The 12043-nt window shown below is 62.7% G+C and overlaps 2 protein-coding genes across 2 annotated transcripts; both read left to right on the top strand.

Annotated features, from left to right (window-relative positions):
• Positions 1 to 923: 923 nt before the first annotated feature.
• PLICBS_006492 (peroxisomal membrane protein pex16) lies at positions 924 to 2303 on the top strand (the record flags this gene model as incomplete). The annotated part of the gene is made up of 2 exons (XM_018328297.1): positions 924 to 1089; positions 1276 to 2303. 2 exons carry the CDS (start codon positions 924 to 926, stop codon positions 2301 to 2303), a joined length of 1194 nt encoding a protein of 397 aa, XP_018173155.1.
• A 7493-nt stretch (positions 2304 to 9796) lies between these two features.
• PLICBS_006491 (uncharacterized protein) lies at positions 9797 to 11773 on the top strand (the record flags this gene model as incomplete). The annotated part of the gene is made up of 1 exon (XM_018328299.2): positions 9797 to 11773. The coding sequence occupies one exon, from the start codon at positions 9797 to 9799 to the stop codon at positions 11771 to 11773; it is 1977 nt and encodes a 658-aa protein (XP_018173157.1).
• Between the last annotated feature and the right edge of the window lie 270 nt (positions 11774 to 12043).

Genomic DNA, 12043 nt, shown 5'->3' with positions numbered 1-12043 from the left:
CTATGGACTAAGACGGGAATAATCAAGGTGTCTGTCTGATGATGGATTGCCAGACGAGGAATACTGGAGCTGGTTGCCTGGTGTTGCCCTTCCTGGGCTTACACTTCAACCTCCAGCACGACAAGTGAACAACACGTTCATGCCATCCCACACCTCTTAGACAGACAACCTCAGGCACCCCAACCTTTGGACATCGAAAAAGATGAGAAAATTATCGTCAGTCAGAAAAAAACAAACATGAAAATTTCGCTGCGCATCTCAATTGTTTACTCGGCTTTACGATCGCCCATGCAGACCATTATCCGCTCGGTTCCGGCTCTGTGCAGGGTAGGCCGCTTGCACTATGCGCGCAAATTCGCCTTTGTCGGTGTGGCTCTCGCATCCGGCCGTCGGGGCGCTGATGGACGACCCGCCCAGCCGCCGTCCCCGTGCAACACCCACCAGTGCCGACCAATGGAATCGAACCTCGGCCCGGGGCAGCCCAGCAGCCAGCGACAAGCTCTCACTGGCTCCCCCCCCGTCTTGTCCTGGCCGTGTCTGGGTCTCTCCCACACGACTGGACGCACCTCGGGCCGCTCCATCGTCATCGTCAGCAGCAGAAGCGGCAGCGCCTCAGCTTTCACCGTCCATCCATCCATTCCCGCCACGACGTCCTCTGCCGGGCATCGCGAAAGGGCTCTCTCTTGTCCCCTCCAACCCGTCCGTTCCCATCGCGAGCGAGCAAGACCACGGCGATGTCGTGTTGAGGACGAGAACCGAGCCTTTCCTCTTCATCTATCCCGCCCCCCCCCGTGCCGCGGCTACTAGATTGAACGACAAAGCCGCGCGCCCCGTGTCATCCCATCGTCCATCAAGCACGCCGACCACGTCGTTCGCCCTTTGCACACGAGCCAGCTTGCCTATTCGCAATTCCCGCAGGCACCATGTCGTCCGCGGTGCCGCCGCCGCCGCGCCATCGCCCGACGGCCGGCCAGATCCTCAGCCTGCCGCCGCAGTGGCTCGCCATGTACGACGACTTCATCACCAAGAACGCCGGCCAGGTGTCGCAGATTGAGAGCGCCCTGCGGAGCCTGACGTACATTATCCCCGGTACGTAGCCCCCGTCTCGACGAGGCCTGAAACTCTGTTTGCCTCCAGAGCGGCAGTAGCAGCCGTCGTCGTCGGGAGAGCAGGCGACATCAACGGCAGAACTGGAATTGGCTTTGCCACCCCGTTTCATGCCGTGCCGTCGCGCGAGCCACGAAAAGCAAAAGCTAACGCAGAAACTTGCCGCAGGCCGCTTCCGCGACGCCGAGATCGCGTCCGAGTCGATACACTCGGGCGTCCAGCTCCTCTCCCTCTATCACGACACCCTCCTCTCCCGCGCCGTATCGCGCCTCCCTGTGCCCCCCGTCCGCTCCGCCCACGCCCGCTACACCCGCTTCTGGGCGCACAAGAGCAAGCTCTACCGCCGCGTCGCCATGCTCCTGCAAATGGTCGTCTACACTGAGCTGCTCTGCGAGATGTCGGCCAAGCGCCGCGGCGGCGAGCGGGCCCGCTGGAGGGTTGTCGTCCTCCTCGAGGCCATCAAGGCCGTCTGCCGCCTGCTCCTCCTCCGCGTCACTCGCTCGCGGCCCCTCGTCACTCCGTGCCTGCCTGAGCGCGAGCCCATACCCGAGGACGACGTCGACGACGACGACGCCCTCGCCGCCGGCGCCGACGAACAGGCCTCGTCGCGGAGCGAGAGCGAGCTCATGGACGAGGTGGCGCCGGATAGCGCCGCCGCCAGGGAGGTGCCTGGCGGCCCCCAGAGCCACAAGCCGCCGCACGAGCGTGAATGGACCATGCCCAGGACCGGCATGAGCCTCCCCTCGCTCCCTGAGCCCGGGGACATCAGCTCCTACCTCCTCGGCCGCGTCCTCACCGCCGACGACATCAAGCCCGCCGCCAAGCTCCTCAACACCCTCCAGGGCGCCGGGCAGGCCGCCGAGGTCCTGTACATCCTCGCGCCCCTCGTCTACGCCGTCGCCCTCGCCCGCAGCCGCAACAAGAAGTCGTGGACGCCGTGGCTGGTGGGCCTGGCCGTCGAGTATGCCGCGCGCCAGCTCCGCGACCGCAGCCTGCGCACCACCACGCTGGAGCGCGACGAGTGGAACAAGAGAGGCTGGGCCATGGGCTGGTGGACCATGCGCGGCGCCTTTTATGACAACGTCACCAAGAGCGTCGTCGGCGGCGTCACCAGGCGCATGCCGGGGTTCATCGCCGGCATACTCGAGGACTACGAATACCTGTGGGAGAACTACTACTTCAGCACGAGCGCCTGATGACAACGGGTCGGGGGGTTTGCCCCGCGCCCGCAACAGCGCGGCGATTGCCACGGCTTCCTCTGTCCGTGTCTCGTCGAGGCCATGACCTCACCGTGCAGTTCCACAACATTTTTGCGCGGTGGCTGGAGCGTCGGGGCCAAGCGTGGCGGCCGCTGGTGGCCCGCGTTGTCGAAACATTGGTAGATGGCGTCGTTGGTGAAACAGCCGACCTCTCGATGCGGCTACGTACCCGGCTCAAAGTTCAGACCTTTGGACCGTCGAGGTGCCGGCCAAGCCCGATGGCAGGGTCATGTCGGATCGGCCAAGACGCGATGCGATGGGCTGTGCAAGCCGCGCGAGGAGATCCCTGGCACTGCCGACGACCGCGGCTCTGCGGCCCCCCCGTGTTTGAGTGCTTTTGCGGCCTCGGTCCCTGCCGCGCGCTCCAAGGTCCGGGGGCCTCTCGACGCGGAACCGCAGAAAGCACGGCCGTGGCGCGAAGCCCGAGGCCGCTGCCGGGGAGGACCCTGCGATGCGAGATCCATACATGCAGACATAAAGGTGTACTACTAGTGCAAGGTGTTTTTTTTTTCCTAGAGTCGATCGAGTTGGGCCAGGCTCGGACGGGCGAACTGGTGGGATGGCATGGCATGGCACGGCATGGGGCAGCGGGCGCGGCGCCGATCTGAGTTGGCGTGGCAGTGCCCGGCCGAGACGAGAGACGACGGCGCCCACGGACGAACCCTGGTCCTGGTGTCTGAGAGGGACGGCGAGGCGATCGCGGCGGGATCTGGCCGGTCGGCGGCTGGATTTGACGCCCTTATTTTTTTGGTGTTAGGCTTCGGGGCTGAGCGAGGGCGAGAGGCGGGTGTTTCATCTTTGGGGCCATGCAGGTGGAGTCGGCTTTCGGATTTCCAGACTTGCTCGGAGAATTCGGTTGTGCCCATGGCATGGGTTTGGCGAACGAACCCGACGAACCCTTCCCCCTTCACCCACCTCGCGCGCGCGCTCGACATGGTAGTCCCTACATGCTACCCCCTTTCCCTGCCCCAGCCCGAGCACAGACCTGGAGCCGAGCGTTTCGAAAGTTCGAAAACAAGGCTGTGCAGCCAGCGCGCGTTCCCTCTTTGCTCGCCCAGCCGAGGCGGAGCATCACCTAGAAGTCTATAAAAAGAAGATAACCCACTGAGGTGTACATGTGTACAAGTACTCGTACGAGCATGCACGTAGGTAGCAATATGATGATGTCTGTCTGTCTGTACGAGTACCGTGAGTTTGTGCAAGTAGCAGCTCCATAACTCCCTGCAAAGGTACGGATTACTCCATCCGTAGTACTTGGTTCTGGATGCCAGAACCTACGCCCGTCCCATGGCTCGGCTCCATCGGTTGCTCTTCTCTGCAACATACCATCCGGCCACGAGACCGGAGCGGGGACGATTTTTGATGAAGGAAAAAAAAAAAAAGATCACAAAAACAAGCCCACATGTGGAAAAGGGGAAATTGGCTTCCTCGTGGGGTGGGTTGATGAGCGCGTCGACTCGTAGAGCGGCGCGTCTTTGCTGTACGTACACGGCAACATTGCGAAAGAGATGAGTGATTGCACCGCCGGCAGCCGGCCCGAGCGGGAAGTGGACCGCCCTCTGGCGAGACGAAAGCATATGTATTATTATGTATGTGCAAAGGTATATTCCAACAGTACGGTGGCAGCGTGCAGTTCGACGACGGCGTCGCTGCCGTGAGGAGGCCGTCCCCATCTCGCTGTGGCCCCGACCGAATCTTGACTCGGACCCCCTCCAAAGCGCGCTGTGTGCCTGGCGTCATTGCGGATCCGCTTCCCGTGCATGATCTACTGGAGCCCGCAAAGACGGCGCCATCCGCAAAGCGTCGCACGGGCGATGGAGGACCTGACGCCTACACTCTTCGCGGCAGTACTCCGCAACATAGCCGGTGCTGCTGGATAGGGAAAATTCGGCAGCGAACTGACATGACGCTCCCTCCCCATTTGGAGGCACCCCGTCCGCTGATCATTGACTTCGGCCATCGGGGACATGAGATGAGAGCCTTGGACCGTGTCGTGAGGCAGACCAAGAGCAGGCGTGCCGGCGGCCTCAGGCCCATCGTTTCGCCAATACCCACCGAGATTTCGGTTCGGCAACGACAACAATGTTGGCGGTGAATTCCGTGCAGATCCACGGACCATGGAAAAAATAGGAGTGCAGGCGCCGTGACTTATTTCTTGCATCGAGTTGCGATGGCACAGACCGCCGCAAAATACCTACTGGGCATGACAAATAAGGCCACATGGTACCCTGCGCTCACGCGAGACCAGTCTTGGGCCGAGCGATCCATAGGCTCGTGCCTCGGCCGCCGAGTCGTAGACCAAGAGCAGTTGTCCAAGAAAAGAGGCCAAGCCAACGCGTATGATTGTAGTAACGCGTACTGTACGGACTCATACTCAGTGCGTTGCGTCCTCGGCCAGGCCTGGCCTGCACGGTCACGTCAAGGAGGCATGAAAGAGCGGAATGAGAAGTGGTGACGGAGCAAGACGAACATTGCTGGGGCCAGCTTCGGCCGATAGAATGCCATTGTTGGCCAGAACAAAAGCCACACGACCACCTTTTTTTTCTCCCCGCCGCGCCCCCCTTCGTGAATGACATGGCTAGCTGAGGGCGAACCGGACCGACAGCTGTTGAATTGCATTTGGTCGAGCTTGTTGATAGCCTGTCGGCGTGTGGAGAGTCGTCGCGCTGCTGCATGACCTAGTCGCAGCTATCAGCAATTGGTCGTGGGACGGGTGAGGATAACGTTCAGTAGCGCAAGAGGACCATGAGTCGTGGTCGTGCGATGCTCGTACCTCCTCCGTGCATACGAGCAAAGGTTCTTTAGCCGGGGGCGAGTCCCAGCCCCAGCCGCGAAGACATCTGCGAAGCAGCCGTGTGGAGCCGCGCAGCGCAAAAGCAGAGCAGCACAGCACAGCACAGAGCCAGCCCACCAAACCAGGTACCCGTCGGCAGCCGACAGGGGCGCCATGGCGCCTTGTCGACAAGGGTTTAGAAGGAGGGGGGGCCCGAGGCCCGTCACATCGTCTCGCAGTGCCTGTCTGGGCCATGGTGGGGAACGGCCAGTGCGGAACCTTGAGCTCTCCTGGGCAGTTTGCCATTGGCTCATCTCGTCGTTGCCAGGAGCTCATCGAGGTGTTTCGAAACAGCCGGCCGAAGCGTGGCGCGAAGGCGAGCCCTGGGACGCAGTGTCAGCCAGAACCTTGGGCCAGAGGACAGAAAACTTGCAGCAGGACTAGTTCGTCATCGCTGCCGCATGTCTGCGGATTCCCCGAACGGAGGGGGGCGCCAGGCTACCTCTGGCGTCATGTTTCAGGTGTTGATGCGGCTGCGCCGTGCAGTGTGCTGCTCCATGTGGAAGCAGGAAGGCCATTGCTAGGTACTTGGCAAGGAGGGCGTGGGCGGCATCATCGCGAGGAACACACAAGAGTTGGCCGGCTTGCTTGCGAGACGTCGGAGATGATGCTGGCCGGAAAAAGGGCCGCAAGACGGCAGCGAGCGAGATGGGGTCATGGCCCCGTGACGATTGAATGAAGCCGAGGAAAAAGAAAGCAGACGGGGAGCCAAGGCGATGCGGACATGGGCTGTGAAGATGGTGGTGAAGATGGTGACGATGGGGGGCGGCACGAGGCAGCGAATCCCGGCCGGGGGGAGGGGGTTTGACGGGGGCCGGAGGAGGCAACGGAACGAAAGTCTGAGGAGTAGCTGGCACACGTTGCATGGGCTGAAGTCGGGCAAGGGACGGACTGCAAGAGAAAAGGGGACGCGGGAGCATGGATGCGGGCTCGTCAGGAAAGCGCCCCTATTACCTGGTACCTACTGTGAGGGGAAGGCAGTGAGCATAAGGTACGGACTCACGGAGTAGTATGTAGTCAGGTACTGGTATCGAGCTCCGCGGGGTGGACAGGGACAGGGACGCAGGTGGCGGAGAGGGAGAGTCTTGCCGTTCCTCGCCAGTATTGGTCGTTTGGCAAGAGCCTTGGCCGCGAGCGCTCTTAGACCCAAAGTCAGAGCCAGAGCTAATCAGGACGGAGCCAGAACTAGAAGCAGAGCCAGAAGCAGACGCAGAGCAGAGTAGAGCAGAGAGCTAGAGCTAGGGCCAGAGCCAGAAGAGACAATTCGGGCAGCACGCAGCAGACAGGATTGGCCGCGACGGCAAGAGCAGACAAGAACAGGCAGGCGCAGGCAAGAGCAAGGGACCCCCTCGCCACAAGAGAGGCAGGAACGAGGCACAGAGTATCCGTACATAATACCTGCTTGCTGGTGTCAACTTTCAGGGACGTGTTTGGAAAGCGGCATGCTGCTCCTTCCCCGCCGGGGACCAAACCCAGGCACGCTGACAAACTTCTCTCTCTCTGCCTTGGTGGCCTGGATGCCTTGGGGACGGCAACTTCGTACTTGGTAGCAACGTGCAAGCAAGCAGACAGGCGACCAAGCTACGAGCATGCAAGGATGCGAAAGTCGCTCCCGCATGCCGGGTGAATCCCTGGCCTCGCAGCAACCCTGACAAACGACGTCAGGAGGTACGTACTCGGTATGCATTCAACCGCCCACTGGCTGGCAGGGGCTACGGTACAGCTTCGCACACTGCATCGCCTCGCGACACTTGCCGGCCTTGCCTCGCAGCCATGCACGGCGTCGCAGAGTCACGGAATCGTCCACCGAGGGCATCCCAATCCCAACGGCAGCGCTGGGATGCTGCTGGTGACAGCCGCCGACCACCCGACTCAGGTCCGGCCTGTGTCACGCACCACGTCCCGTCTCTGTGCAACCCCGTCGACCCAAGGCAAACGACGACAAACGGGCGCGTACAGACCGGAGAGCGCTTGCACGCGAGGTGCCAGACCAGAGCGCTTGCAGATGCGGACGAGACACGGTCTCTGCGCGGTCCTCTTTGACACGTGCCTGGGGCCGACGGCGGAACACTGCTTGGGGATCGCCGCCAGCGACATGGCGAAACAAGAAGCACCCAGCAGCGGCCCCCGATCCGTGCCTCTGGAACGCGCCACGGCCCATTCGGGTCGTCGAGTCCTTTCGCAGGCGACAGACACTTGGACAACCACAAGTTACTTCGTACTAGGATGCCCACGACCGGGTGGGTGGGTGGTGGATAAGCACTGGCGGCCGATCACACCTCGTCACGCACGGGGAGCTGCCCCAGGCCCGGCTGGAGGTGGCTGACGATGTTGTGCGCCCACTCGCCTGGCCCACCCCGCCTGCTGCATGCCGCACCCAGGGGCACCTCGAGGGGACGGACGGGCGGACGGGCATGGCCGATGGCATTTGTCGTCGTCGTCGTCGTCGTCGTCGTCGTCGCTGTCGCCGTCAATGCCCTCCCGAATGTGGGCGGCACGAGACACGAGCCACACGAGACACACACGAGGGCAAGACACGCGCCGGCAAAGGACCCAGAAGGCGACAATGGCCTTGTCTATCAACCGACGGAACGGATGGAGGGACAGGATGGGCGCACGAAATTTCCCAGGCGATGCGTGCGGCCACGTCCATGACCTGACGCCCTGCCGGCCCCCAAGGGCCCAACCCACCGCCCAATCCGGCCATCTCCATGCTGCCATGCATGCACGCCTGCATAACAGCTGCTCATCAATGAAGAGAGAGGATCCACCCCGCCGCCAAAACGTGAAGCACGCCGTCCATGTCGGCTGCTGTGCTCGTTGGCGCGCCCCTTGTGGGCTGGAGCTGCCTGCCAGGTGCGAGCCCGAGCACGGGATTGTCGCGCCGCGCTGCCTGTGTTCCGCGCTTCCGCAGCGTGCTTGGGCTTCACATACTACGCAAGGCAAGTAGGTCCTATCTGCGAGCCCTGTGCACATGTGCTCGCTCGCTCGCGCGACTCGATCCTGCGCAGGCCGGCAGCCCGGAGGCGACAAAGCAACGAGCGCTGGGGCCTTGTCGGCGCACGCCCCCTCGGCCCCCATCCTTCATCAAAGCCCGTCATTTTGGCAGACTCATGGAAAGCCTGACCCTCAGACGATTGCTGCCGTCAGCCATGAGATGGCCAGAGGTGCCACTCGCAGACTTGGACGCGAATCTCGGCGACAGCGAGCGCCGTCGAGTCGCCCGACGACAGCTGTGCCGTTGTGCATGAATTGACCATCGAGAAAAACGGCTGGTCATGCGTTCTCCTGCCACGGCGGCAAGCCCGCGGTCACGGCGGCGTCCCGCCAGCGCACAGATGGGCGAAGCAGGACAAACGCCTTGGACTCGAGATCCCCTGGCGTCCCGCGCAGACGGTTGACGGACGTGCATGGACGCATGTACGCATGTCTGTGTGTGCGCGTGTGCGTATGTGCGTATATACACACATGTGAGGCATGGAGTGACTGCATGTACATGCCTACTTGGCCGGGGCCCGAGGACGAGATACTCCGTGCATGTCCGGTCTCCTCCCCCAAGAGACGACAATCAGCCAGCAGCGCAGAGCACCGCAAGGACAGCGGCTTTCGAAGCCTCGGGGACCCGACGACACTGGCGAGCGCCTCGCTCACAGATACGCGCACACACACATACACACACATATGCGCGCCCGCGCGCGCGCTCACCCACCACAAACACACACACACACTCACACGCTCACTCACTCCCTCCCACGCACACCTCCCGGCACCCCCTGGCGCCCCCTCCCCTCCCGTACTAATAATAATACTAATACTTACGCGCGGAGAATCCCCTTCCCTGTTGGCACTAGCACTCGAGCCAAGCATGGAGTCCCATTGCGCACCAAGCCCCAATGCCCGTTGTACCTCTGCGTCCCCCTGGGCTTGGTACCTGGACCTGGACAAGGCCCTGGGCGGATCTCCATGCAAAACCTCCAGGTTGTTCCTTGAATCCATAAAGTTCAGGCACAGCATTGCCCGCCCCCCCCGGCTGATCTGCCTCCATGCCCGTCTATCCGTCCGCCTGTCCGCCTGTCTGCCTGTCTCGCTGCCCGCCCGCCGGCCTGCTTGTGGCCTGCCTGCCTGCCTGCCTGTCTGCTTTCGCCTCGACCTGCGTGGTCATTGCTCGCGCCTGACCTGCATTGGCAGTGCGGCACCTGGGCGCGCGCGCACCAACCCTGCTCGTCCGTTTCCCGTGCCTGGTCGCTGGTCCCCTCACACACTCGCGCTCTCCCCAGGACCGCCGACCACCACCTCCCTAGTTCCTTGTCGGTCTCCCGGGCCTGTTACACCCACGTTCTCCTGCCCGTCGTTGGTTCCTCTCTTCTCCTCGCGCTCCCGCTCCTCCTATCCCAGTCTTTCTTGTCTTCTTTCCCCCCTCCCACCTCACCTCTCGACTCAATCATCCCGCGCTGTCTCCCCCCTTCGTCCTTCTACGTTCGTTTTGCCCATCCGATTTTGTGAGCGTCGCCATCGTCGTCGCCGTCCTCTCGCTTATTGTCTTCGCCGCTGAACCGTCCGTCGACTCATGCTCGATGTGAGGCCCTCGCTATCCATCATGGACCAGAGCCAGAACAACCAACTCCCTCGGCCAACGCCGCTGCCGTCGCAGCAGGAGCCGTCTTCGTCGCCGTCGCAGCACAGCCAGCAGCAGCAGCAGCAACAACAACAGCAGCAGCAAGCGGATGCCACGCCCCAAGACGTCCTCGCCGAGGCGCGCAAGAACCTGCAGGTCCTGATCGATTCCGGCCTGTCCAAGGACCTCCTTCACAAATGGGTCGACGACAGCCAGTCGCTACAGCTCTCGTTTCCAGCAGCGAACCCGTCCTTCGTTTCATCATCACAACCGCAAACACAGCCGTCACAATCGTTACTTGCTCCTCAGCATCCACCGCCGCCGCCGCCGCCTCAGTGCCCGCCACCGCCTCCGCCCACGCATGTCCCGTCGGCCTCGACAACGGGCCCCACGTCCATGGTCGCCGTCACCGGGCCTCTGCCGTCCACGACCACGCAGGCGCCCACGTCGGCCCCGTCCAAGCCCGATGCGCTGGCCGACGATTGCTCCGGCCCATGGTCCTCGTCTTCGACGCTGACGTCCAACGCGCCGGGCGACCGCCCCCTGCCGAACTCGGTGGCCGACGTCGATGCGTCGATTTTCATGCCGCCCTCGGCGCCGTTTACCCACGCGCACCGACCTCGCATATCCATCTCCTCGGTGAGCTCGGGCTCGTCGGGCCACGCCTCCATATGGTCCACCAACTCGGCGCAGTCTTCCTTTTCCTGGCACTCGGGCACGACGGGCGGCAGGTCGATGGCGCCCCTGCCGATGCCCCCGCCAAGCGCTGGCGTCCCGATGCTCAACGGCACGCACGTTGCCGCCACCGCCACCAGTCCCAACCGCCAAAACATTTACTGGTGCACCTCGTGCGAGACGAGCTTCAAGCGCAAGTACGACTGGAAGCGCCACGAGGACGAGTTCCACGAGCGCTGGCGCAAGTACCCGTGCCCGGAGCCCGGCTGCAACCGCAGCTTCTGGGGCTCCAACTCGTTCAACCAGCACCACAAGCAGTGCCACGGCTGCAAGACGTGCCCCCATGCCGAAAAGGTGGTCAAGTTCCTGCGCAAGCGCAAGTACTGGGCCTGCGGCTTCTGCTCCGCCCTGCACCCCGCCCGCGAGCGCCACGTCGAGCACGTCGCCCGCCACTTCGAGTCGGGTCTCACCAAGGGCGACTGGATGCACTCCAGGGTCGTCTACGGCCTGCTGCACCAGCCCCTGATCCACGAGGCCTGGGACGCCCTGGTCAACAGCAAGCTGGCCGAGTACCAGGGCCGCCGCCCGCAGTTCAGCTGGCACCCGAGCAGGACCGGCCGCGCCCAGGGCTTCTTGGAGAAGGAGAACAACGGACAGCTCCAGGATCTCCTCGAGTTCTTTTCGGGCGACGAGGGCGAGGCCCGGTGGATCGTCAAGTCAGCGTTTGAGCTGGCCGACATCGTCGCCGTGCCGCCCACGCCATCCCCGCAGTTTTCAACCAGCATGCCTCCTCCGCCGCCGCAGCATTTCCCTCCGCAGCAGCACGATCCGCACATGTCCTTCCAGCCGCTGCCTACGCAGGCGCACCAGTCGATGCTGCCGTCGACGAGCCCCAACGGCCAGCAGAGCCCGTACACGTCTCCGTTTCGAAGCACAATGTTTGTGCCGTCCCAGCCGTTCTCGACGGCGTCGCGGCCGTCGCCCGAATCGAGTTCGCATTCGCCCCTGGCATCGTCTCAGTCCCCCTTGGCCGCCTCACACTCACCCCTGGAGCAGCGCGAGCTGCCGCAGCTGCCTGCTTCGTCAAATCCGGCGCCCGCCGGCGCCGGCGACTCCATGATGGACTTTGAGTACTCTCCGGCCCCCGTTGTCTTTGAAGATTGGGAAAGCCTTGCCGGCGCCGTGGCGATCAGCGCCAACACCACACCCCAACCGCAAGGGAATACTACCCAAGGAGACTGGGGCACGATGCAATACTTTGGAGACCCTCGCGTTACGTCTTGATGCAAGCCTGGCACCCGCACACGAAGAAGCTGCATTTTCAGACACAATCCAGTGCGCTTGCTATTACTTCTTTGCCTTGAAGCCACCTGCAGGTCTCTTTTTTGTTCAACCCCTGTCCCTTTCCTTTTACTTTACAATGCAATGCACGTATACCTCGGGACGCGACGAGTCCCTTCCCTCGACTTTTTTCGATGAGACATTGTTTCCCCCTCACAGCGACTTCGCAGCACAAGGCCCGGAGAATAATGATAATACCCTAAAGAACGGTCG

Source organism: Purpureocillium lilacinum (genome assembly GCF_023168085.1).
Source record: "Purpureocillium lilacinum CBS 284.36 DNA, scaffold_4, whole genome shotgun sequence".
Lineage (NCBI taxonomy): Eukaryota > Fungi > Ascomycota > Sordariomycetes > Hypocreales > Ophiocordycipitaceae > Purpureocillium > Purpureocillium lilacinum.
Note: the sequence above shows the minus strand (reverse complement) of the source record. Positions and strands in the feature narration are given on the sequence as shown.